At 38.0% G+C, this 25,930-nt stretch overlaps 1 protein-coding gene across 4 annotated transcripts; it reads right to left on the bottom strand.

The window, feature by feature from the left end:
* Positions 1–440: 440 nt before the first annotated feature.
* Positions 441–24,348, bottom strand: LOC18439103 (vacuolar-sorting receptor 3). Of its 4 annotated transcripts, XM_020670275.2 has the most exons (13): positions 24,320–24,348; positions 23,702–24,162; positions 21,395–22,087; positions 20,998–21,086; positions 20,758–20,827; positions 20,542–20,625; positions 20,360–20,436; positions 20,202–20,283; positions 4,204–4,286; positions 4,052–4,118; positions 2,869–2,997; positions 2,631–2,740; positions 441–1,148 (listed from the first exon to the last, which is right to left on the bottom strand). In XM_020670275.2, the coding sequence occupies exons 2-13, from the start codon at positions 24,006–24,008 to the stop codon at positions 1,050–1,052; spliced, it is 1,890 nt and encodes a 629-aa protein (XP_020525934.1). In that variant the 5' UTR covers positions 24,009–24,162; positions 24,320–24,348; the 3' UTR covers positions 441–1,049. The 4 variants fall into 4 exon arrangements, with proteins under 4 accessions (XP_020525934.1, XP_006849341.2, XP_088708989.1 ...); XM_006849278.4 differs by having other exon boundaries at positions 23,702–24,348; XM_088852863.1 differs by lacking the exons at positions 441–1,148; positions 2,631–2,740; positions 2,869–2,997; positions 4,052–4,118; positions 4,204–4,286 and adding an exon at positions 9,152–9,577.
* Positions 24,349–25,930: the final 1,582 nt, after the last annotated feature.

Below are 25,930 nucleotides of genomic sequence, written 5' to 3'. Positions count from 1 at the left end.
CTTAACGCTCTCCCTCTCTCGTGCATATAGGAGGGATGGACATTTTTTTCCCGTGATCATGTGGGCCTCCCTCATAGAGAGAGAGAGCTGGTTCGTACATGAGGCATTGATCCGATCTTGGGTCGGATCGGATTCGGATAGGGCAGCATCCGGATCCGGGTTCAGGTTCAGTCCACCTTTGCATTAAACGAGTTAGGTCTACTGACGCAACCCATTTAGTCCCAAGGAGTATTAATACTCAAATAAGTAGAAAGGATACTCAATTGGCAATAAAAAAAGCATGATCATATATTATGAAACAATTTATTTTTTATACAAGATGATCACAATCATTTTTAACCATTGGATGTGAAATCTAATAGATAAAAACATGTCACAACATTCAAGAATTTTTATTTTGGATATTGTGCCCAAACAATGACACATCCTCCACCACCCAATTTCAAATGTAATGGGCTTCGTATATCAAAAGTAAATAGTCTCATTGTATACATTTCCATAAATAAAAGACTTACAATCCAAGTGTGCATTTCCACAAACAGTGTTCCTTCCCATGAAAATTCAAAGATGACATAATAACAAGAGCCATAAAAAACTGTACATCCAAGTAGCACTACAGCTTCCCTCGTTACAATTAAAAAGGCATTCTCATGCTTGAAAGCCTCCCCTTGAGATATATTGGCTCTCATTAATAACCCTTGAGAAAGAATGACTTCCTTTATCAGACCAGCACATGTTTTTTTTAGAGAACAGAGATGTTTGAGAGAACGAGAGAGAGAGAGGAGGGGAGAGAGAGAGAAGTGGGATGTCCACGGAGCCAGTTAACAACAAAATAGGGGATACGAGCCCCAGATATGGACGCACATGAACGACACACCACCATGACAGCTGGTTAAGCCGTCTGAGACCAGCACATGTTTTACAACAATATCAGCAAATCCCAAATTCTCAGCAAAAATAGAAGCACACTCAACCGCTTATTTTCCATGAGAAAGGTGAGAACAATCTTCTCATTTTTGAGGATGGTATGAAAGCAGCAAACCCATGTTTCATGCGCGCTCCTCACTGACATGATTCGGGACCTCTGATTGGCTATCTAGTGGCATGTACTGTGCCATTATTGCTCTAATCTCCGAGTCCATGTACGACTGCATATTTCAAACATACGAACATTATGTCAACCGCAAGTTATAATATGAAGTTTGGTTGTTGCGAACTTCATAGCTCAATATGGGATTACGAATCAGAAACTTGTCTGTTTTACTGTTTTGTATCGAATAGATCTTTTGTTTTCAATTATGAAAATGGTAAACGCAGTAGGATGCACATGGTACGAAAAACTTCGCCTGACATGCTACTGTTCACAAGCATAATTTCAACTTGGCACCTATCTCAAAGAACCATTAATCGACTAAAAATGCCACGGCGTTCCAGCAAGATGGCCTAGTGGTATGGAGTCTTTCAGATTCAACCCCCATTATTTTTCCTTAATTACAGAAAGGGGGGAAAAGAAATTCTGTTTGAATGACCCCACTATTATAATTTGTACCCAACTCCAGCCGCACCCCACTTCCTACATGCATGAGTGAGTGTGAATGATCTAATGACAGACCTACCAGGGGTTACACTTCTCACCATGTGGACGCTTAAAGGGTACATGGGCACCCTTTCAATTGCCTAGACTGAATTTGGGCTGACCTGGGGGGCCACAAATTAATTAGGTTTTTTCCTTTTTATATATAAAGTCAATGAACATGAAAATTGGTGGATGGCATGCATATTTGTAGGGTGCACTCAATAAAATAAAATAATAATAATTCAAATAAAAAGTTTTGACCAAAATATTTTCAGAGGTATTTTGGTTAATTCTTTATTTTTAAATTTATTTTTATTTTTATTGGGCGCACCATATAAAGATGTATACATGCTCCAATTTCATGTAAAAATAAGATGTAAAATAAAAATTAATAATAAAAATAATGAACTTGTGACCCTAAGAATCTGAACCATTGAAGGGTGCTTGCGCACTCTTAAAGTGTCCACATGATGTGGATGCTATACAATCCTTTTTACAAAATATGGTTTAGGCGAAATGTTTCTCAAACCAGGGGCCTACGTTGTCAAATCAGTGGAACATCCATGGTTAAATTTGACTACGTTTTGGTCCCTATTTATTATAATTAACTCACCATAGTTTTCACTTCTAAGTACTCTCTCTGCATTTTTTTTATTTATTAAGTAATCTTTCTGATTTCGAATAAGAAGAAAAGAAGACACCATGATTTTCACCTCTAACTAATATTTCTGCATTACTATTATTATTTGGTTAAGTAATCTTTCTGAATTCAAATAAGAAGAAAAGAAGATTAGTTCAAAGAAGCAGCACAAACAACATTCCAAATCTGTCGTTGTTCATCAAGCGTTTCAACCAAAATATTCGAGGAGGGAAGTGAAATCACCATATGATTGATAAAACGAATAATTAATCAGAATTTATAAATCAAAACTATAGACTATCTTTACTAACAATGAGATAAAAAAAACCTATATTTACCATTAAAAACTAGAAATATTGAGGAAAACAAATTAGCGAGTGAACAATATATAAATATCAAGAGAGCATTACTCACTTTTAGTCTGTACTTGTACACAATATAAGCTCCGGCAGCAGCAACAGCCAAGCCTATAAATATAACCCACATGGCAGCCCATGCAGTCTTTACTTGTTGAGCACTCTTACCTGTACATTTAGGAACAAATAGATAAAGAAATTAGCTTGCATTAAAGTAACACTGAATTCACACAGATTGGGATGTTTCTCCAAAGTGAAATAAACAAAGTTTCACATGCTGGTATGGACAAACTCACTTATACATGTATCATGGTCCGTAATATACAGCAGATCACCACTGCAAGTGCACTCATAGCCACCCCATGTATCTTTACAGCTGCATTCAGGGCACTGACAAGCCCGCTTTTCTTTGCATTCATCAATATCTGTTACCATAAAAATCAGGTATTTAATACCAACATGGAAATAAGGTACATCACCTCAAGATGTGAGCACAGTTCCACATGGGTTAATAACAGACTACAAATATGACAATGATGAAACTAAATACGGACTACTCAACCATTTAAAAGTTTATACCAAAAGGAATGTTAGAAATTCAACTACCAAACGCAAGTGTCTGCAGACTTTCTCATGTACATCATACTTTGTTACAGTACACAATTTTGCAAATCATTTTTGGGTAAATGGGTGGGGTGGGCGCCCCCCCCCAGGGGGGAGAGGAGGAAGAGGGGAGGAGGGGAGTGGTTGTTGTTACCATTTCCCCATAGATCTTTGGGAGGATGCATATTCCATAAATATTCCCACCCAAAAAGGATACTTTCACGTTGGCATGGGCAAACGATAAAAACCACACGAGCTCAGTATTTGGAAAAGTTGCACAGGGTATTTTAAGTCCACAGAACAAAGTTTTCTATAGCCGGTTATCAAATTCTAGAATAGGCCCATCATCTTCATAACCGAAACTAACCTAAAAATTAACTCTGTTGTTGAGAGCTCTCAAAAGACCATAGAAGCACTGGAATGTGTCAAAAATTTTCTCTAAATGTCACCCAAAAATGCCCTAAGAGTCCTATTATGTTATGTCGTTTTGCATCATCTTGCAACCTTCAAAATATGACAACAATGTCTCACAAAATATCCAAGGCAGCCAAGCCTTTATACAAAAGAACCTAGTTTATGGATACCACATTGGTAATCATGTTCTTTCAAAAATAAGGATGAACAGACATGATTTTAATGGGTAAATCATGATTTTGTGCCTCAAATTCTTCTGTTGTCGGTCATTACTTACAGTCTTTCTATGATTTTTCACAACATAAATCCATTTTTATCCAAATGAATTTCCTGAGCTTAGTTTTCCACTTGCAGTTGTCAGTCAGTAATTTAATGCAATTGAATAGAAGTAAAAAGCACCCAATATTAGCTATCGTATTCATGTAAGGTTCATTCTGAAAATAACTTATCTTAGGCTCTCACCTTCACAACTTTTGATGCCATCACCTCTGAATCCAGCAGGACATTGGCATCCCTTGTCCAAAGTTTCCTGTCAATAATAAGAAAGTGAAAATGTGTAGCATTACATTTCTTAAGAACTCGAGGGCAAAGCAAATCATGTTGAGAACACTAACCATACAAGCAGAAAATGCTTTCCCCTTGCGTGTTTCATGCCAACAGTCCCCATTGTTGATTGTGCATCTTCCAGGCCCACTTGCTGATAAGGAAACTCAAGCCAGATAAAGCTATTTGTGTCAACTACTGAAATTCAATATACAAATCCACAAGCCCAAAACAAAAAAACTTGTTTCGTGAATGCTAGATGCAGAATGAGTTTTTAATCCTTCAAGATTGGCAAAACAATTAGATGATTTCGACATTTAGCTTGACACTGAAGTTCATTAGTCAATTCTTTTGTTTGATAATTATTTTTAGCAGAAAACATATGCTCACTGGGAAACAAACTGTGGATGCCACCTGGAGAGAATTCACTGTCCCATAAGCATTGGATGGTGGAGATAAATCTGCCACAGATCTCTTTGTGCGTATGGTCTTATGAGTCTGCCTCCACTGGTCCAATCTCCACCATAGAATGTTTGTTGAACAGTTGATGCTCACCGGGAGGCACACAACAGTTAGCTCCCCAATAAGAATAGTAAATGCGCATGGCCCCTTTTTGCTGAATTAGAAAGGAATGCACGATGTACAATGCACTTATATATGATCAATGAGAGAGAACCATAATAAAGGAAAATAGTTCCATACGGCCCGAGCTGCTTTGAAAACCCCAGAATAAGTCTAGTTAATGAATCTTGAATTTGTTTCTCTATGAAAATTACAACATAGAGCATCATAACTGAGTGTCTCTAGATCGAATTTTCAAAAAACTGAGTGTCTCTAGATCGCTCAAGGTATCTGATAATATCTGTTGTTCAAGGGGAGCCCTATAGAGAGTCCTGCTCACCTAATCTGCACAGGTTCCGTCACTAAAACTGATAAACAATCCTAAGTTAAGTTTCCTTACTGACCAATAAATGGGGCCCACTTATGACAAGGACACCATTTTGTACCCAATAAAGCACAGTTACCTCTAATGACAATCCCCTTGTACATTTAAGTTCCCAGCTCAAACCCAATGAGAACATAGTAAATCAACAAACTACTTCTCTCTTTATCTCTCTCATGAAATGCAGCTAAGATCACTTGCTTAATAGAATCCGGTTAAAGCTAATACATGCATTTACCATTCTTAACTAAGCCAAAAGAATGAGAGACATCTACTTTAATTACTGATAAGCTAAGAGATTGAAGAAGAGATGCATAGTGACATCAATCTTAGAAAGGATACACCAACTTACAATGGTAAATTAGAAAGGATACACCAACTTACAACAATAGGATGTGACATTCATCTAACAGAGAAAAGCCATGGGAGTATATAGGAGTGTTCCCAATGGAAACGTATTCCCTCCAAACTCCCTCTGCTAGAGGGAATCTCTTTTGTTGTTAGTTTCTCCGAGCACTCGGGAGTGAGAACAGAGAACCCGTTACCTATACTGAAAATCTCCCCATAACAAAAACCAGTATCAAGGATAAAGTACCTCCTCCAGGCCCTCTGAAAATGCTTGGCAAACCACAGCCTTCCTACTCGGGGCCCAACAAGAAAATAAAAGAACCTCACTTTTTTTCCTTTTGTGAACTTCTGACTGGTCTTTAAAGTTTCTCCCAAGGTTATCTCTGTATGCACCAACAGTACAATAACTTGATAGAACTTTGTCCAAATTAAGCCTTATGCTTCGTTTAGGATATTGCTGAGGCTTATAACTGATTAGCAGCAGCGCTCGATTGTGTGCGGTATAGTAGAGCATTAAAAAAAAAAAAAAAGAAAAAAAAAAAAAAGCAAAACCAGCTTGTTAGTGGTGTTTTACATCACTGCATGAGTGCGATTGGGTGGTCCCAAACCATATAACATTAACAGCAACACCATGTTATGCCTTATGTGCCCGAATCCATTTTGGAAGCTTTCCTGAAAGCAGTCTTCGTTAGCCCTCTAGCAATTCAGCCTTGATTATCATTGGCCTAGATCTTAGGGCATTGTTTCCATCCTCCATTCTTGGACTAGGCCCTCAGCTCTAAATGAAGACATTTGTGGCACAAAATCAGTAAACCCTATACTTGAACCTCAAATAACTAGACCTAATGAGAGAGTGCTGAAACGGCTGACATATAAGCCAGTGTTAATACTGTAATTTCTCAATATCTCAAATAACTACATAAAATCCACCTTGAAAATCTTATTGTTTCTCTTTTCCAAATGCTCCAAAGGAACGCCATTGGGTATACCTTCCAAAGTAGTCATCCTCTACCAAGCAACAGCTTATCGGATCATTGTCCCATGAGAGCAGCCACAAGCTCAGACCATAGTTAATAGGAACGCCCAACTAGGGTGGCACTCCTGCTCCAGAGCCGGGATCTCAACCGGAACCCGTTCCAAGTTTTTTGGGAGATCGCTCCCTTTTCTAAGATTCTCGATCCCATTCACAACGGGGCTTGATCCCGCTACTGCACGGATCTCGTTCCCACTGTCCCACAGAATGTGTTCCGTAACAATGTAGATCTCGTTCCTGAACATATTAGATCCTTGCTCCCACAATTTTAGATCCCTGCTCCTCGATTCATGAAATCGGGGATCGCGGCCCCTATGAACTCAGATGTCAACCACCTATTTGCATCCATATTTAAGATAGATGCTTTATATTTCAGGACCGCATATGTGGAAATGCGGTCCATCCCGCATGAAACAGTTTTCCTTTATTGTTTTACTCTTATATATACTATTAGAAAATGAATCTAGTACTATAAGACCATTTATCTTGAGTACAAGAGCCTAAAATCAACTCTAACCGTAAATTTAACAATTGAGGGTGTTACTTGATTCATTGAATACTTTCTTAAAGATAAATAATCCTGTTGCAGACTTTTCTATCAAAAAAATATGTGCTACATATGTTAGTGCACCCACCATGATTCCGCTTGTGTTGACATGTGGCATGTACGCCAGTTATTAGAAATCAACAAGAAGCTTCATATTTGATTTTAGGAATAGTAATGGTTATCTCGTCTTTTTCAAATCTAATGATCCCCTTAATTTTAGCTCTCATTTACTTAACATTATAAATAAATGAACAAGACAATAATTTATGACCAACTTATAGAATAGCATGTCTACTATGCTCCTATGGGAGGGAGCATCCTGTGGACTTACTCCCTTGGGCAAAAGATGAATTTGGGAAGATTTTTCTGATCTGAAAAGTTGGAAACCCCTAAATCTCTCTAAACAATGATGTTCAAAGAAAAAATCTCACTAAACAATGATATTCAAAGAAAAATAAATAAAATTGGGCAGTTTCTATTCAATGGTGAGGCATTATTTTCTTTCAAGCCCATAGAGAATGAAATTTGAACCTTTATAATGATTATAGCATATGGCTTGAAGATGTTACAATCCTAAAATTTGCGGTCCTATCGTAGGTTGGGTTTTGCCCAAGGGAGTAAATGGATAATTTTCTCCCTTAGAATCATGAAACCTTTTCGCTTTATATAAAGACATATGGCTAACATATTGACTTAACTAAACTAACTAGGTGAGGTTTGTATAAGGCGCCCTCACTGTACGGGACAAGTAAGGTGCGTCACTAAAATTTGTTTGGAGATGTAGATTTAGTACATAAAATCCTATGATGTTTTGAAAATCAATATCATTCCTAGTTATGAATTTGAATTTTTTAATTATTCATTTATATCCTCACATCTTAATGTCAAGATGATCAATCAAAATGTTCTCCAACATCAGAACACTTCTCTAGGATTTCTTATGTGCACCTCACTCCAACAATACAAGATCACAACCTTATATAAATTTTTTGCAAATTAAATTTCCTCTTTTCAGCTCAACATGAATTACTCATATTGAACAGGTCCTTTTAGTCTTTGCAGCTCATGGCATCATCAACTCTATCGAATCCTACCCCAATCAAGATGTACACGACTTATTAACCATAGATGCACCAATAGTGGAAGAATATCACAAATGTAGACACTGTTAAAATTGAAGAGAGAGATCTCACCCATATATATAAGAGAAAAAAAAAAAAAAAACCGGACCATTTCTGAGCCTCGACAGGACCGGCGGCAGCCCTAATGGCAGTACAAAATTCAACTACTGATCCACCTTAACAGTGGAGCGGCTCGAGTCTCTCTCTCGCTCTCTCGTTTGGTTGGTTTGAAGTGGTTCGAATTTAGAAAGCGCCACAACCAGGATGGACCAATCATAAAAGTTTACCAAGGATTGGTTGGAGCCTGCAACCGCGGAGCTCTCATTCTTCCAGTTCGATACTTCGGCATTCTCAAGACTCAAACCACTCAAAATTAAGGATCTTAAATATAATACAGCCCAACATGAGACCCACATGATAATATCATAGGTTAACATAAAAATCACTACTGGACTATAATCCTAAAAGAAAGCTAAAACAAAAAAAAAACTATCATCCAAAGGAAGACGGATAAGGAATTTCTCTGCTGGACAATGAACCAATTACCAATACAAGGCAGAGGAAAGAGGACCATATCTATAAATAACCTAGAAAAACACCAAAACACAAAAAGCTCCCTCTCTCTCTTTAACTGTGGAACAAATGGTTTTAAGTACATCTGACCAGATTGACATATTGTGCATCAAACTTAACATACTGCATTGTAAGCTTCCTAAAAAAAGAGAGAGCTTGAGTAAGTAACCCCTAATGATCGAACATCAAACATGAATAGGAGGAGCAACAAATTAAGAGAATAGAGAGAGGTAAGTGGTATATCGAGGAGAAATATAGGGACAAGGTGGTAGAGAGGAATGCGTAATAAGCGTGTTTCAGAGAGAGAGGGTGATTGAGCAGAGATGGGAAGCATGCACCACGAGATTTTTAAAAATTCCTCGTACATGCATGTTCCCCATCACCATTCATTAATAGAAAAATATAAAAAAAGCGTGCCAACAATAAATCCACAAGGCACAAAATACAACAAATATCCACCCATGAAAGCACAATACTTATATCACCGCGCTAATAAAGTTCGATACCACACATCTGAATTAAACTGTAACTATCACAAGTTCACAACGGCAAACCGATATAAACACTCTTATACATTCAACATATATACATATTAGCAAAACTAACGTCAGAAGGCTGCCCATTGGTGGTATCCCTTGATCCATAGACCAATCCTTTCCTTCTTTGTCAAGAATAGGAAGATTGAAAAAAGACTGCATGGGAAAAGGGAGTTGGCGATCGGCCTTTCTCAAATACAATTTTGAAAGAAGATGGGCACGATCTACTGCATGATAGTTGGAATTCAAGTTCAAGAGGATTAATCCACCGATTGGACCTAAATGAATCATTTCTGGTAGAAAGGTTAATTTCCCGTGATCCTTCCTAAAGCCATAAGAATTATCTGAAAAGGAAGAATCCAACATTGTATTTCAGAACATGCATATATATATATATATATATATGGTGATTTTGAAGAGCGAACGCTGTATAGAGAATGATGTGAGGATCATAGATTTGAAGGAGTTCATAAGATAGGGCAAAAAAAAAAACCAATGCACTGAAAAGTATAAAACCTTGCTTATTGATAAATACTTTTCTTGTTAACTTTCAAAAGCCCAAAATGCCGACACAAAACATTGTTCTAATCGCACGTTCAAATAATGTATAATGTTGACTACGTGTTCCATTTCCATATGAAAGATCTAGAACTTCCAATTTTGAACGAAGCATCTTCCTGTATACAGTGAAAAGTCCAAAGATCAACTTCTTTTTGACAAGAAAAGTCAAAAGATACACAATGTCTCCAATATGCATAAATCACAATCACTTGATTGTGTTATTTTAAAATGGATTCGGATGGTAGCTGTATTAAAATAATGTTTGATCCACATCAAAGCGAGTTCCCTCCTCATTATTTTTTGACATGTGAAAAGTAATATGTGATACCAACAATTAGATTATGCTTTTGAATCAAAATTTGATAGTGCAAACTTGAAGAATATGAATTAATGAAGGAAATTTGACAATGCAAACTTGAAGCATATGAATTAGACCAAGCAAACATGGTGCCCATTGTGTGGAGATCAACCAAACCATTCACCAAAATAAAATTATCAAATGATAACATGAAAGAGTCAAAACCAAGCGCATAATTAGATTCATCCGGGTTCCTGGTCTGGTTAAAATCACCTGCCAAACAAAAAATTCCATTAGAGGCCTCACAGGCCAAAGAGAGATACGAAAAGAAACCAGATTTGTTCCCAACCACATTGGGACCATAAACATTTAACAAAATACAGCCACAAAGGCCAAGCCCAGAAAAAGAAACAGAGAGAACCCGAAAAGAGACCGACAAAACGTCTCCAACCAAGACCAAAGGGTCCCAAACAATAAGAAGACCAAAGGGTCCCAAACAATAAGAAGACCATCAGAAGCACTCTGGGGGGTCTAGGGCCCCAAAAAAGCCGCACGTTCGAGACACCAAGGCAATGCAACTTACTCTCCTGAAGAAGTAAAATGTGCGGTTTGAAAGCCCGCACCAACGTTTCAAAGCTCACTTCTTTCTCGGCTCTCCAATTCCCCTGATGTTCCACGAGCAGATCTTCATAATTAATGGAAAGGGGTTCACCCCTGGTAACCCCGAAGGGGCTAGAAGCAAGCGGAACTGAGCAACAAGTGTCTAGGCCTCATTTTGACGAGCTCTCCACCTTCTGGGTTCCAGTTGAGATAGTTAATCCCAATGGCCTCTTCAACCACCACAATGAAGCTCGTATAGTCTATCTTCGTGGCACTAAGTATCTCGACCGCCTTACCTTGAAGTTTCATTCTCCTATATAGTTTTTTAGACCAATTACGAGAGCGAGGAGAAAGGTCCTCGTCATCTGAGAAGGATTCAATGACCACAATAGGAGGAGTGCCAGGGCAAGTAGCTAAAGGAAGAGCCCGAGGCAGGTGTTCCTATGTAGCATTCTGTGAGGGACCTTCATAATAAAATGGCCCCAGTTGACAGCAAGTTCCCACTCCGAGAAGTTCTTCTTAACCGCCTCAACTAGTAGAGTCAAAACTGAGTCCACAGAACAGATGTGTATGGGCTGGTCTTTGGCTTTCACAGTCGTTATCCTCTGGGCTTCCATTTCTTTTAATAACGGCGAAGAGACAGAGAACAAGCAAAACCAGAGAGCAAAGCCAAAGAAGGATCTTACCAAAAGCACTATAAGCTATCTTAGAAAGGTGGGATGCAAAAAAATATTCGATAGCAAAATCCTTAAAAATGAAGGTAAGATCAGTGGCAAATGTACCTTTCTGAGGCAAGTAATGACGGTTGGGACTTGCCTTTTTGTCTACTGGAATCACCACCTTACAACTGGGAGGGTCCTATCTATCTTGAGAGCGGGGATGATGCTTGGGGAACCCTCGCTACTTGAACCTTGAAGGTCGCTCAATTAGATGGTCGGTGAAGCAACACCACTGCCAGGGTCTCCCGAAAAGTGGCTAACCTCAGAACGCGGCAAGGTCTACGTAGGGCTAGAGGAGATGAGAGAGAGAGAGACGGTATTTTGAGAGAGAGAGAGAGACAATATTTTGGGTCTTTGACAGAGAGGTGTTTTGAGAGAGAGAGAGACGCATGGAGAAATTTTTGTTCACATTTTATTTCTACTAGTTGGATTACGTGCGTTGCACGTAAGAATGAAATATGCAAATGCATAAAAAAAAAATTTGACAATTTAAAAAAAAAAAAAAAATTATAATGTTAACCTTCAAGATAATTTAAAAGTTCTTTGCAAAAATATAAAAATTAATCATGAATCTTGAAAATTTTGATCAAATTAATCAAAATTTTCAAGTTTCATGATTAATTTTTATATTTTTACTAAGAACTTTTAAATTAGCAAATTTTTTGTTTATGTATTTTCATATTTCACTCTTGCGTGCAACACACGTAATCCAACTAGCAGAAATAAAGTGTGAACAAAACTTTTTCCTTGGGTCGCTCTATCTCTCAAAACACATTCTCTCTCTGTCAAAGACCCAAAACACTAACTCTCTCTCCCTCATCTCCTTGAGCCCTGCGCTGAACTTGTCGTGTTCTGATGATAGCTACCTTTCGAGAGACCCTGGCAGTGGTTTTACTTCACCAACCGTCCGATTGCGTGACCTTCAGGGTTCAAGGAGCGAGGGTTCCCCAAGCGTCATCCCCTCTATCAAGATAGACAAGAACCCTCCCAATTGTAAGGCAGTGATGCCAGGAGACGAAAAAGCAAGTCCCAACCGTCATTGCTTGCCTTAGAAGGTACATCTGCCCTTGATCTTGCCTGCTTTTTTAAGGACTCTGCTATCGAACCTTTCCCTACATCCCACCTTTCTAAGATAGCCTATAGTGCTTTTAGTAAGATCCTTCTTTGGGTTTTTCACTCTGGTTTTGCCTGTTCCATGTCTCTTTACCGTATTCAGTTTTCCAATGCCATGGAAGCCCAAAGGGTTACGATTTTGGAGGCCAAAGACCAGCCGATAGCCATCCGGTCTGTGGACTCAGTTCCGACTGCACCGACTGGGGCAGTTAAGAAGACCTTCTTGGAATGGGAACTTGAGGTCAACTGGGGCCATCTTACTGTGAGGTGCTCTCACAAATTGCTACACCAGAACACCTTTCTCGAGTTCTTTTTTTAGCTGCTTGCCCTGACACTCCTCCTATTGTGGTCACTGAATCCTCCTCAAAGGACAAGAACCTTTTCCCCCGCTCTCGTAATTGGCCTAAAAAACCATATAAGAGAACGAAAGTTCAAGGCAAGGTGACCGAGATGCTTAGTGTCATGAAGATAGACTATACGAGCTCCATTGTGGTGGTTGAAGACGCCTTTGGGATTAATGATCTCAACTGGAACTCGACGCCCAGAAGGAGGAGAGCTCGTCAAAATGAGGCCCAGAGACTTGCTGCTCAATTCACTTTCATCCACTTGCTGCTGGCCCCTCCGAGGTTACCAAGGGTGGAACCCCTTTCCATTAATCATGAAGATCTACTCGTGGAACATCAGGGGAATTAGAGAGCCGATAAAGAAGCGAACTTTGAAAACATTAGTGCAGGCTTTCAAACCGCATATTTTACTTCAAGAGGCTAAGATGCAATCCCCTGGTGTCTCGGACGTGTGGCGTTTTTGGGGCCCTGGACCCTTGCCATTTTGTTTTGCACCCTACCAGGGTGCTTCTGGTGGTCTGCTTACTATTTGGGACCCTTTGGTCTTGGTTAGAGATGTTTTGTCGGTCTCTTTTTTTGTTCTCTCTTTTACTTTTTCTAAGCTTGGCCTTCGTGGCTGTACTTAGTTGAATGTTTATGGTCCCATTGTGGTTGGGGACAAACCTAGTTTCTTTTTATATCTCTCCTTGGCTTGTGAGGCCTCTAATGGAATGTTTTATTTGGCTGGTGATTTTAAGTAGATCAGGAACCCTAATGAATCCAATTATCCGCTTGGTTTTAACTCTTCCATGTTATTATTTGATAATTTTATTTCGATGAACGGTACCAAGATTAGGATCAGGAGAGGGGGATTGTGAAATGCTAGAAGATCCCTATGGTTGGGAATGTTGTCCGTACAATGCACCTGTTAGGAATCGATATCTCCAAATGTTAGGGATCGAGATTCCAACCTTTTGGGATCTTAATCCCAACTTATTAAGGATCTTGCTATCAACATTAAAGTGTATGATAATTTAGGATTATGTATACTCTTTAAAGTGGGGATCTCATTATTTATAGCAAGCAAGCAATACAACGATATTAAAAATATGACTGTGCTACTACCAAGCTATAAACAAAGAAAATCATCAATTTTGTTGGTCTTGGTCTTTAAGTTGGGATCGAGATCCCTAACATTGGGAATTAGGATCCCAAAACTTTAAAATTGAGATCCATGAGAGATCCATTCCGAGTGCGATAGAATTGAGATCCTAGAAGGGATCCCAGGAGTTATGGTCCAAACTTCCTTGAAACTTATACCGTCTTAAAATGCGATTGAATAAGGTTACCATAATTAAAGTCTCACTCGTATCTATTGCACCATTAGAGATACATGACCTAAACCCATAGAACAACAAAAAAGGTAGTCTCTAACGAGGCTTAGTGCCAGCTGGCAGCCCATGACAAGTGCAACATGCATCAGCAAAGACGAAGGCTCACATGACGTGCAGGTCAGCCAAGCGGGCAATGCTACATGCACCAATGCATAGTTACCCGGGGCGAGGGTGGTGAAAAATTTTCTGGGATTAGGAGCAGAAGCGCGGAGTGAGGAAACCCCAAAGTTCCATAATCAAGGGAACGAGTTTTGCACATGTGCAATATATGGATAGAGATCCCTGATTTTTACGGATCGAGTTCCACATATGCAAAGGAGCAAATCCCTTATGGGATGGGATCGCATTCCATTGTGTTAGGATCAAGGTTTCCGAAGTTCAATTATCCACTGTATTGTAATATGGGAGCGAATTCCATTTAATAGTATTTTTAACTTTTTTCAAATTCACAAACTCAAGTATAAATCTCTTGGGCTTTTTGTTATCAACCGAGTAAGATTTCACAAATGAGTAGTGATATGATATTCAACATGGTGATGCAATACCTAATAAGTCCTTCAGCACAAATGGAGCTTTGTATCCTGAATGATCTCTCTCTTTCTTGGATCGAGATCCTTAATATCAAGGAATCACCCAGAATCGAAATCCCATGTTTTAGAGTGCTGGAACAAGATCCGGCAGTAGAAGCGACCCCTCCTTAGAAGATCCCGTTAACCATGCACCAATGGCATGACACCTAGTCTTGATCTCGAAATTCATGCCTAGAACAAGCTGGCATTCTTTTAAGAAAACTTCCATAATAGATACAATGCATATTAAGATGCAATTTAAGGATCAAATCCCGACCATTTATTCAAATGGCACATAGGCATGAAACAAACACATAGCTTTTCAATGACAGATCCCCCAAAATTTATTTCGATTGCGTCATATAATATACCATCCTATAGCAAATTTGTAACCTTTTCAGCTTGTCAAGAATCATCCAAATCACATCCTTGGAAATTTATGATCAAAATGCTAAATGATCTCTATAAAAGACCAATTTGGTCCTTCTGGCAGGCCTACTAGCCAAGTTGGGGAGGCTAGGTGCACTATGAGCATGTATGAGCCCAGATTTCAAGATCAGTGAGCCTAGAATGATGTGGCAACTTCATGAAAGTTCTACAAAATTTACCATTCTTTGTTAGTAAACAAGGTTTTGAATGACAAAGGGGTTCCGCGTCAAACCTTAGCACCCAAACCCTAAATCCCAGCCTCCATATCCCAAAACCTAAATCTCAAAGAAACTCTAATATACTTCAAAATTTTGGGATCCCTTCATTATCTAGCCATAATGACTCAAAAGCCCAAAACAAACCTCTAAACACTCTAAAAGCATTGAATCTCTCTATCAAAAGCCAACAAAGCATTTCAACACAAAAACCAAACAAAAGAGGAGACATTTTGCTTACTTTAATTGGTTTTGAACCAATTCTCCAATGGTGGGCCGGCTACGTAACTTTGTCCTTCTAATATATTTTGGATTGGCAATGGACCGAGACGGTCCTGGCCCGAGTACGGGCCAGTCTCTATAGGGCAAGCTTGGGCTTGGCCCAATGTTTTAAAAAACGGTCCACCTGGCGCCTAGGCGCCCGCCTAGGTAGCATGGACCAAAAATCCGCACGCCTAGACCCAGGCAGCCCTGCACGGGCGGATGTACCTAAGCAGGCGCCCAAGCGGGATAGGCGGGCCGCCTAGGGCCGTAAGGCCTTTTTTGTTTTTTTTAAACAACCCAAAAGGGTCAAGGGGGTCATTTTGACCCCCAAGATTGTATAAAAACGTTATGGGGTTTATTTTAACCCCCAAAGTCAAAGAGAAAAAAGAAAAAACCCTCAATATATGAAAACCTCCTAGGCGTTGGGCGTTGGGCACTGGGCAAGTCGCCTCAGGGCCGCCTAGTGTTTTTTGAAACCTTGGCTTGGCCCCACTCGGTCATGGCCAAAGGAGCCATGGCCCAAGCCCATAGTTGCATGAACCTTGGGGGCAGTGTTAAAAAATTCGCCCGCCGGACCACCTAGGCAGTTACTTAGGTAGAAATTTTTTAAAAACGACTAGGGCGAAGGAAAGAGACATCGACATGGTCTTTATTGATCTAGAGAAAGCTTATCGGCTGTTGGAAAAGAAATGCGTCTCTAGACACTATATCGACTTGGTGAGAGATATGTATGATGGAGCGATTACTAGTGTACGAACCACTAGTGGAGAGACGAGTGGGTTTTCAGTGACAATAGGTCTACATCAAGGATCAGCATTGAGCCTGTACCTCTTTGTCTTAGTTATAGACGACTTAACTAAGCACCTACAGGATGAGGTATCGTGGCGCATGTTGTTCGCAAATGACAGTTTTGATTGATGAGACCCGAAACGACATCAACACAAAGTTAGAAATTTTGAGGGATGCTCTAGAATCCAAAGGTTTTAAAATTAGTCGGACTAAGACAAAGTATATGGAATGCAAATTTAATAATAATAGGAGTAGAGACGAGGACGTATTTAAGATTGATGGCCATGAAGTACAAAAAATTTCGATATCTTGGGTCAATAATTCAAGAAAATGGAGAGATCGAGGAAGATGTCGCACACAGAATTAAAGCTGGGTGGGCGAACTGGAATTTTATGTGATCATCGCATACCAATGAAGCTGAAGGGCAAGTTTTAAAGGACAGCGATGAGACCAGCTTTGCTCTATAGGGCGGAATGCTGGGCTGACAAAAAACAATATACCTATAGAATGAGTGCAGTGAAGATGAGAATGTTGAGATGAATAAGTGGCAAGACAAGAAGAGATAGATTTCGCAATGAATTTATTTGAGACAATTTAGGCGTGGCACCACTAGACGATATAATGAGAGAGTAGACTTAGATCGGCTGGCCATGTGTGGCACCAACCAAGTACAACACTTGTTAGGAGATGCGAATTAGTTCAAGTGGAAGGACTGAAAGAGCAAGGGATAGGCCCAAAAAGACGTGGTTGGAAGTAGTCCAAAAGATATGGAGACTTATGGCCTCACTGGGGATATGGCCTTTAATATAATAGATTGGAGAAGCAGGATTCATGTAGCCGACCCCAAATTGAGACAAGGCTAAAATGATGATGATGATGGCTAGGCGGTAGCAAGGCGGGACCATTATGCGCCCTGCGTCTAGGCACTCGCCTCGTGACAACTTGAAAAAAGGCAAAAAGGGTCTCGGTGAGGCTCAAAAAATGTCTTCCCCACCCCCCCTCCTAAAAGGGGGGGAGGGGGGGGGGAAGGGTTTTGGGGTATTCTTAAACCCCAAAACCAAAATAGTGCCTTTTAGGGCGAAAAAACTCCCCAAAAACCACTCTTGTGATTTATCGAAAAATCAATAAATTTTTTATTTTTTCAACTTCTTCTCAAAACAAAGGCAATAATTTGTGGGTGGATTTGAAACTTCTAGTAGTTGATTTTGAAGACTTTTTAAAATATTATCATATTTGAAATAGGGTTTTAATTTTATTTTGCTACAACATATTATGTTGTGAATCATGTGTTTTTTCTTTTCCTGCTTTTTTTCTTTTACGATATATTTATATGTTTGTAGTTGAAAGATTGATTTATTTTGTAATTAATTGAATTTTTTTCTCATTTGGACGATGAAATTGAGCATATATCGTATTCTTTTATGGATAGTTGATTTCTTTTTTGTACAATGTGTCATGTTTTGATATTCCATTATTTTTGTTTTACTTTATTTGATAAATTATTGATTATGTGATATCTTAATGAGTTAAGTCTTATGTGAAAGTGAAACTAAAATCCTATACATTCATTTAAGTCTTATTGTAAAGTAATATTAAGTCTTTGTTTTTTTGTTTTAGGGGGAATGGGGTTCAATTTTTGTGAGGATACCTTGTTCCTGGGGCGGGCACCTAGGCGGCCAGGCACCCAAACGCCTCGGAGGGCGCCTACGCTTTTCTTGAACACTACTTGGGGGTAAAGCCATGGTCCCACCTTAGGAACTCAATCCCACGGTTCTTCTAAGGTATCTTCAAGGGAGCTTAGTTTAGAGAAATAGGGATCTCACTCACTATAAAATGAATAATGGGTCTTCATGCTTGTAGGATCCCTCCAAAGAGAGGAGCTACATTATTAACCGAACTATTGGTCCTCTCTTTGGTATTATAGATTTATTTCTTTAGAAAATTTTAAACTGTGTTGCATATCACATCATGGTATACTAGAAGTATGGTATTGAAAAACTACAGTTTAACATCATATTAAGCCAATTTATTGAACCGTGCTATTCTAGTAAATTGGAGTACTTTAACAGTGTCATTGGTAATAAGCTAAGGTGTATGATAATGGATTGAGGAGGCGCTGGCTCGATCCTAATTTTATCATATACTATTAATTGATCTCATTTTATGTATAGTAGAGCTTAGATCCTTCCAAGTCAAAACCTTGATCCGGGTGACATGGGAGTCGCTCCCAGGGTATCCTAAAATCTAGCTCCTTAATTTGTTGAATGTATGGACGCCGACCCTAACTCCAAGGAGCTTTCACCTAATGGCGGTTCAGCATTCCCTAAACCAATCCTGCTCCTGAACCCACGTCTGCCTCCAACAACTATGCTCAGGCCTGACCTTGGCTGGGTTTGGGCAAGACTGGACCTAATAGCTTCAAAGAAAATAAAACAAAGAAGTAAAGAAAAAATAAGGGAAAACACAAGAACGATCCTACCATGGCCGTGGCCAGGCCCTCGGGCCAAATTCTGTGGCCTAAGCCCTAGTTTTTCAGGTGGGCCATCCAGGCCACGCCAGGGTGCCAGCCCTATATATTGTTTAATTTTAATAGTTAAGATAGTAGGCATTTCTTTCATTTTAGGCTTTACAATCCCTTTTCTTTCATTTCTTTAAAAATGTAGAGTAAACTCTTAGAACTTTTGAGTATATCCAGTAGATCCGCAGCCAGCTTTCGACCAAAAAGAATAACATAATTAGTGTTCTTTTTGTTGGTTTTGGCTGGATGCACTTTCTCAACCTTGACCATCATTTCCAATATCTTTCATCTGCAATTCCATATGCATCTGTGGCTGCAATATTGTGCATTAGCGGCACTGATTTGCATGTAAACAATAATATCAGCGTAATTGGATAATGTTTAATCCAGTGTTTCATTTTCAAACGTATAGGATGGATAATTTGTTTTGGTGATTGAACTAGGCTATGACCATTTTTTAATAAAGTGACTATATTGTATTGAAATGTAAAAGTATGACCTACATTAGTTGTAGGTCACATTGTACAAAACAAAGGGGAATAGCCTTCCCAAAACAAAAAATGGTTGTTCAGTCTCAACACAACTAAAGGAGAGAAGAATTTCCTTTCCAGGCGGTTTCCCAACTTAGGGAGGTTGGGCACTAAGTTCATGTTGAGAGCTCCTTGTTTAGCCAAGCCATCAGCTATGCTGCAAGCATATTACTCAGATAGTTGTTTTAAGGGCATCTTCAGGAGTTCCTTTGCCATTGAACACATGCGAAACTGTCAGAAGGGATTGATCCCTCATAAATTGAAATTTGCTTTTCACGCAAATATGCTGGTCTGTATGCTTATTCCCTCATCAATTTGATTGTAGCACATGAAACTACCATGGCTTCGATTTGTTGGCTTTTTCCATGATGTTGGCATGCTTTGTTTAATACACCATACTAAATGAACAACCTAAAGAATTAGGCCTATATATTAACAATAAAATTCATGTAAGTTTAAATAATAATCTGCAAAATTTATAAATTTACAACGAAATATCAGAATACAAAATTATCCAGAAAATAAGGCAACACAAGTTAACACCGGAAGCGATAGTCCAGATAAGATTTTATGAGCACAACTAAAGTCGAATTTGGTAAAATGAAGAAAATCACATCTCAAAAGAAAAAAGTGGAATTGTGCTGACCTTCACAAGTGCTGTAACCATCTCCCTTAAATTGAACCCCTTGAACCATGGGACATTCACATACTCTTCCACGAAATGTATCCTGAAAAAGAGGGCAATAATGGCTACCTAGATAATACAAGAAAAGCTGCTTATAAATTTAATGCAGAATATCATACCTTGCAGGCAGTAGCATTTAGTGACTTATCCTGCCAGCAACCACCATTATTGTCCAAACATTCATTTGTCTCAACATCTGTTTACAAGCATTTAACTTAATCAGGACCAGCTTTCAATTGTCCAGCACAGAAATTCTGATATAAAAAATTTGTTTCTGAATTCAAAATAAGTCTGGACTCACCATTGCTCAAACATACAGCCGGTTCAGTTGTTTCCTCAAAACCAGCACAAATAGCCTTCAAAACTGCACCTTTATCTAACTTTCCTGCAATTATGTATATTCAAGATGGCATAGCCAAAGTTCAGAATTAAGATGGCATGACCACCATATATTCCAAATGTCCTTGCAGTACTTATAACAGAAAGAAAGAGAGAGCAATGAAGTTTCATATCTAACCTCTATATTGCCTATTATTAACAATAAGAGTTGGCAGTATAGTAACATCACCACGGGAGCCTGTTCCCACCTATAAAAGAGAACCATATCCCATGTCAGATGTCTCCAAAACAATAAATAAACAAAAGAGCCCTGAAAGGCAATCATAGAAAGAAAACCCACAATAAAGAATAACAAATTTCCAACAAATAATTCTTGAGGAAAACAACTGGAGGAAATTGTGTAAGCTATGAATCATACCTGTGCATCTTGCTCTGCTTTTAAAATGGGATTTTCTGCGTTGGCATTTGGATCCCCCATACACTTCTCAATCTTCTTATGATCCAAGCCTGCCCAGATACAATTATTTGAGCACCAGGCCTTCAGGAATAATCGTCTTTTTCATTCTTTTACATATTCAGTTACAATGAAGTAATTAGGGAAATTCAGAGCAATTGATGCATATGTGCACATACATCATAAATCCTAATTTAATTCACGCTAAATAACATTCCATTCTTCACAAGTTCACATAAATCCTTGTATAAGAAATTAACAAGTAAAGGATATGTTCGAAACAGTAAATGTATGCATTGTTCCAGTATGTGCAGTACATGTGTAATTCTCAGAGTGATTGAGGTCTCAGAGAGAAACCCACCGAGAGACTTGATCACTTTGTCGGCACACTCCTTATTGTATTTCTTCTCCTTCATTGGGCACCTTATCTGAAAATCAGTTACATAATCCCACCAGACCCAAGGTCTCTTGCTCTCTTGAGCAACTTTAAACACACATAATTGTCTCAAATTCTCAATAACAACATCTCTGCCATCATATCCCTGGCTAAAATCTTGTTCCGGGTCAGGTGCACAGTACCGTCCGTGGTTGATACACTGAGACTTACACTGCTTACTAACTGTGAATGCTTGAGGACAATACCAAGTTATATAATGTGGGGTGAACTGACTATAACCACCACGTTCCAGTATCTGTGCAGCTCCCTTGAAATCCTTAGTAAAACCCATTATCATGTCACACTTGGGTCCACATTCATCATTGCTATTGGTCCAAAATTCATACTCAACACGGTCATCTGGGTGAGGAACAGCTTCTCTCCAGTCAAGATTAACGTTAACCATTTCACCATTGCTTAGAGCTTTCTTTAATTTGTCACCAAAGTTTTTATCAATTAAGGCAGATGGAATTGTTATGTTTTGAATATATCGAGCAGCTTTGTCATCCTCTTCGGGCGAGTCCATTGTTATTAAGGGTTCATCAGTGTCATCTGCAACAAGCACTGCTGCTGCTCCAGCATTCTGTGCATTCCAAACTTTTAATGTGAAAAAACAACCTGCCAAGGAGAAAAAAGATATTAAAGTATGAGTAAGGGAAGATTCACTTGTCTAGAGTCGTAACTTCAACATAAACAGCTGCAAAAACCTTTAATATTTAATGATAAAGGACATTTGCTAGGCCTTCTTTACAACTTCATAACGTCAGCATTTTCGCATAGACATTTATGGATAGATCACAAATTCATTTTAAGAAACAGAAGACCTAAATGAAATCTAACAAATACAAAGTGGAATTGAGCACAGGCATGCATAGAATCAGACTGAAGCCAACACTATAACCAATCAGGTTCAAACTTAGTGACATTGAAAATGCCGCAACCCAAACTTCTGTAGACCACTATCCCAAAACATTTAACATTTAGAAGACAATTACTGATGTTGTCTTCATTACATGCCAGGGTTTGAACATAAGAAATCTGGGCATTGGTCTAAAGGATGTCAGAAACCGAAAGATATCAACTACTTTAAGGGGTAAGTAAAAATATCAAAATTCATTGGAAGTCATCTACAAGTGGATAAGCAATTAAATTTGGCATCTAGAGTCTATATATTGATGGTACCGATGCAAAAGACTACATAAACTCCATATGAGTGTTTTGGATACTTGTAAGACTCTTGTATGAACTTTGCAGCGTCTGATAGAAAAACATCCACAAAATCAAAGCACAGACAGCAAAGTTTTCTGCTTCAAATAACTCATCTGTTGTAAACACGCAACATCTCTACAAGTCAAAAGTTGACATTTATTCATTTATGCATGATACAAATAAATCCAATAGCAGTGACATGCAAGTCCATGCATAACTGACGTATGTTAGCATACAGATGAATGACCTTATTGTTGTGGAACCTAATCAAGAAGAGAACCATAGCCCGGAAGTTAAACAACTTCTGCACCCAACTAATGAAAGAGCAAGCTCAAGTGAAAGAAAGCCAAACTACTACGCTGTGAAGTACAGGACCTTTCAAAGTTTTTATGCTCTACAGTTGGTAGATGAGCAAAATTTGGAATTTTTTATTTTTTTGGGTGAATAAAATTTTGGACTTTTGATAAATAGATAGTCCATTCTGTTAAACAGTTACAACTAGACTTTCAACTGATCTCATCCAAGTTGAAGTAGAGAGAATCCTTCAGTTTGATCCTCAAGCAACTGGAATTTCAGTAGCATCGTTAAAGTTAGATACAAGATTGAATGAATCTCCTGAATCCTGGTATCTTCTACTATTCCTTATTGGCATTGGAAAGCATATGCCAGCAACAATCCTCAACAAAGTATATTCCAGCTCCCAAATCAAGTTTTCAGAATTCAAAAAACCATTTACAGAAAATGGTGTTACCCAAGTAAACAAACACATTTTAACTTGTCTAAGGCAGTTAAAAGCATAACATACATGGAAGCTTGCACAGACCCTATAAAAGAAGACATGTATAGGCATCAAAAACATATTCCTCAATACCAAAAATAATTGCATAAGGACATGAAACTGGAAATCAGACTGCTTCAACATGAAGCTATAAGAAACTCGGCATATAGGTCGTCTATTAAAACACTTAATAATTCCAGAAAAAAATAAATCATGGGGGAGGGGGGAGGAGAGAGAGAGCAAACCTCCGCGATCGAGCATGACAAAAGTAGGAAGAGCCCCAAGCTTGCTCTTAAAAGATAAGCCAAATTCATCAAAACCCTTACATCCTTTCTTATTGTCCTTTGGATAAACAACAGCACCAGCCATGCTTCCTCCATATTGTGGAACTCCAAAATTCCCAATAGCACTATCATGCATCCCTCTGATGCTATCAGGGGAAGTAACAGTGAGACTGTTCTTCTCCACCACAAACCTCCCCTTAACCAGAGCGGCCATGGCCAAAACCAAACAACACCAAAAACCAGAATAAAAAACCAACGATTTCTCCATGAGCAAAACCCACCAGCAAAATTAATGGAAGGTACCAAAATGGATACTCAACAACAATATCGAATGATGGTTTTCAAGTTTTTGCCATTTGGGTATCAGAAAAGATCAACTGAAACCAACATTTGGGAGCTCAAACGAGAGCCCACAAGCCAACCTGAAAAATTGCAAGTGCAAAGTGAGTAACATAGAGAGAGAGAGAGAGAGAGAGCCTGAATATTTGCAAGTGTAAAGTAACAGAGAGAGATAGATAGCAAGTATAAAATTGGGGTACTGAGACAGAGAGGGAGAGAGACAGAGAGAGAGAATCTCACTCCCAACACGACAGGAAAGTGAGAACCGTGGAAAAGGCGTGTGCTCCCCCTTCCTTTAAATAGTACTTCCTTGTTTGGGACTGTGAAGGCAAGACTAAAAATCGCAAAAAAAAGTTATTATTTAGAGACAGAGAGTCAACAATATTATTGGCTTGTGATTTATTTAAGCATGTAATGCTTGCTCTAGCATTACTTGAAGATCTTAGCTCTCATCCTGCATTCTATATTCGAAAGGGACTTCTTTGTTTGTGCGAGTTTGAGGTGTTTTTTTACTGGAAAATAACATACCAAACACTGATTTAACCAAAAATACTAATGTATATGATGGTGGACAATTTGTTAAGGATTTTCTATCACTCGGAGAGAAAGAAAAGGAATAAATAAATAAAAATGTAAAGGTTCCTATTCTACCCCTAATCTATAGAAGTTCTACACTTCCACTATCTAGCTATCCAAGTTAGATCAAATAAGTCAATTGGCCGTTTGATCTAGATCTAACGTGTCAGAGTAATTTATTTTTAGTTTTTATTATATAAATTATACGTACAAAATCTAGTAAGTGTCATTATCTCAATGAGGTGCATCTAAAAAATATATAAACAAAATTTTTTCAATAAAATAAAATGACTAAAATACCTCTAAAACTTTCAAAAGCATTTTGGTCAGTTTATTTTATTAAAAATATTTTTTATATTTTTTGCAGTTGCAAATTTAAGGGATAAACTTGGGTTTACAAATTGTAGTATATGTAAAATGTGGTTTTACCAACAGTTTTGTTTGGCTAACTTGTAGGAAAACCTAATATATGACAAATCCATGTTAGGCTCTACTAAGTTGAAAACCAAGTTTTAGGAATTTGATATTAATTTAGTTTAATAATTCATTTCATAAGTTGATGATTATGTTGTAATATATGTAATAAAAATGATTTCTTGAAAATATAACATCTATAATATCATAAATAAATTAGATGGTTCAGATCTTATTTGACGCTCCTAATATGATAATCAATATAATAATAATAATAGGGATTGTATACAATGAGACCAATTACCTTTGATACAAAGTGGTCACAATTACTAACAACCCTCCGATATGAAGTTTGATAGCTTGGATGTGTCACAAAATTCAAAAAAATTTCTTTGGAAGTTTGAGCTTAGTCAATGGAATATAATTGCAGCCACCCAATTTCAGATCTAATAGTTAAAGATTAATGTCTCACTTTGTACCAAAGGTAAATGGTTTCATTCTATACTTTCCCATAATAATAATACACCTAAATAATTATATAACAATATTAAAATAATAACAATTATATAATAATATAATATCATTTAGTAATATCAAAATGATGATAATTATGTAATGATATATTTATAAGTATTAATATAAAATTACAAAATTAATCAATATTACAATGAACTAAAAAAGATCATATAATAAATAAATATTATAATATTTATTATTATAATATATTATTATTATTATAGAAAAATTTGTTAATAATAAATTACAAAATTATAATAATAAATTTATACTTTTATTATTAGAACAACATTATATGTCACTATTATGGTGTAATATAATAATATATTATAATGTAATAATACT

The sequence above is a fragment of the Amborella trichopoda genome, chromosome 12, assembly GCF_054954075.1.
Source record: "Amborella trichopoda isolate Santa Cruz 75 chromosome 12, AtrichopodaSantaCruz75HAP2 v2.0, whole genome shotgun sequence".
Lineage (NCBI taxonomy): Eukaryota > Viridiplantae > Streptophyta > Magnoliopsida > Amborellales > Amborellaceae > Amborella > Amborella trichopoda.
This window is presented reverse-complemented; position numbering and strand designations above follow the sequence as displayed.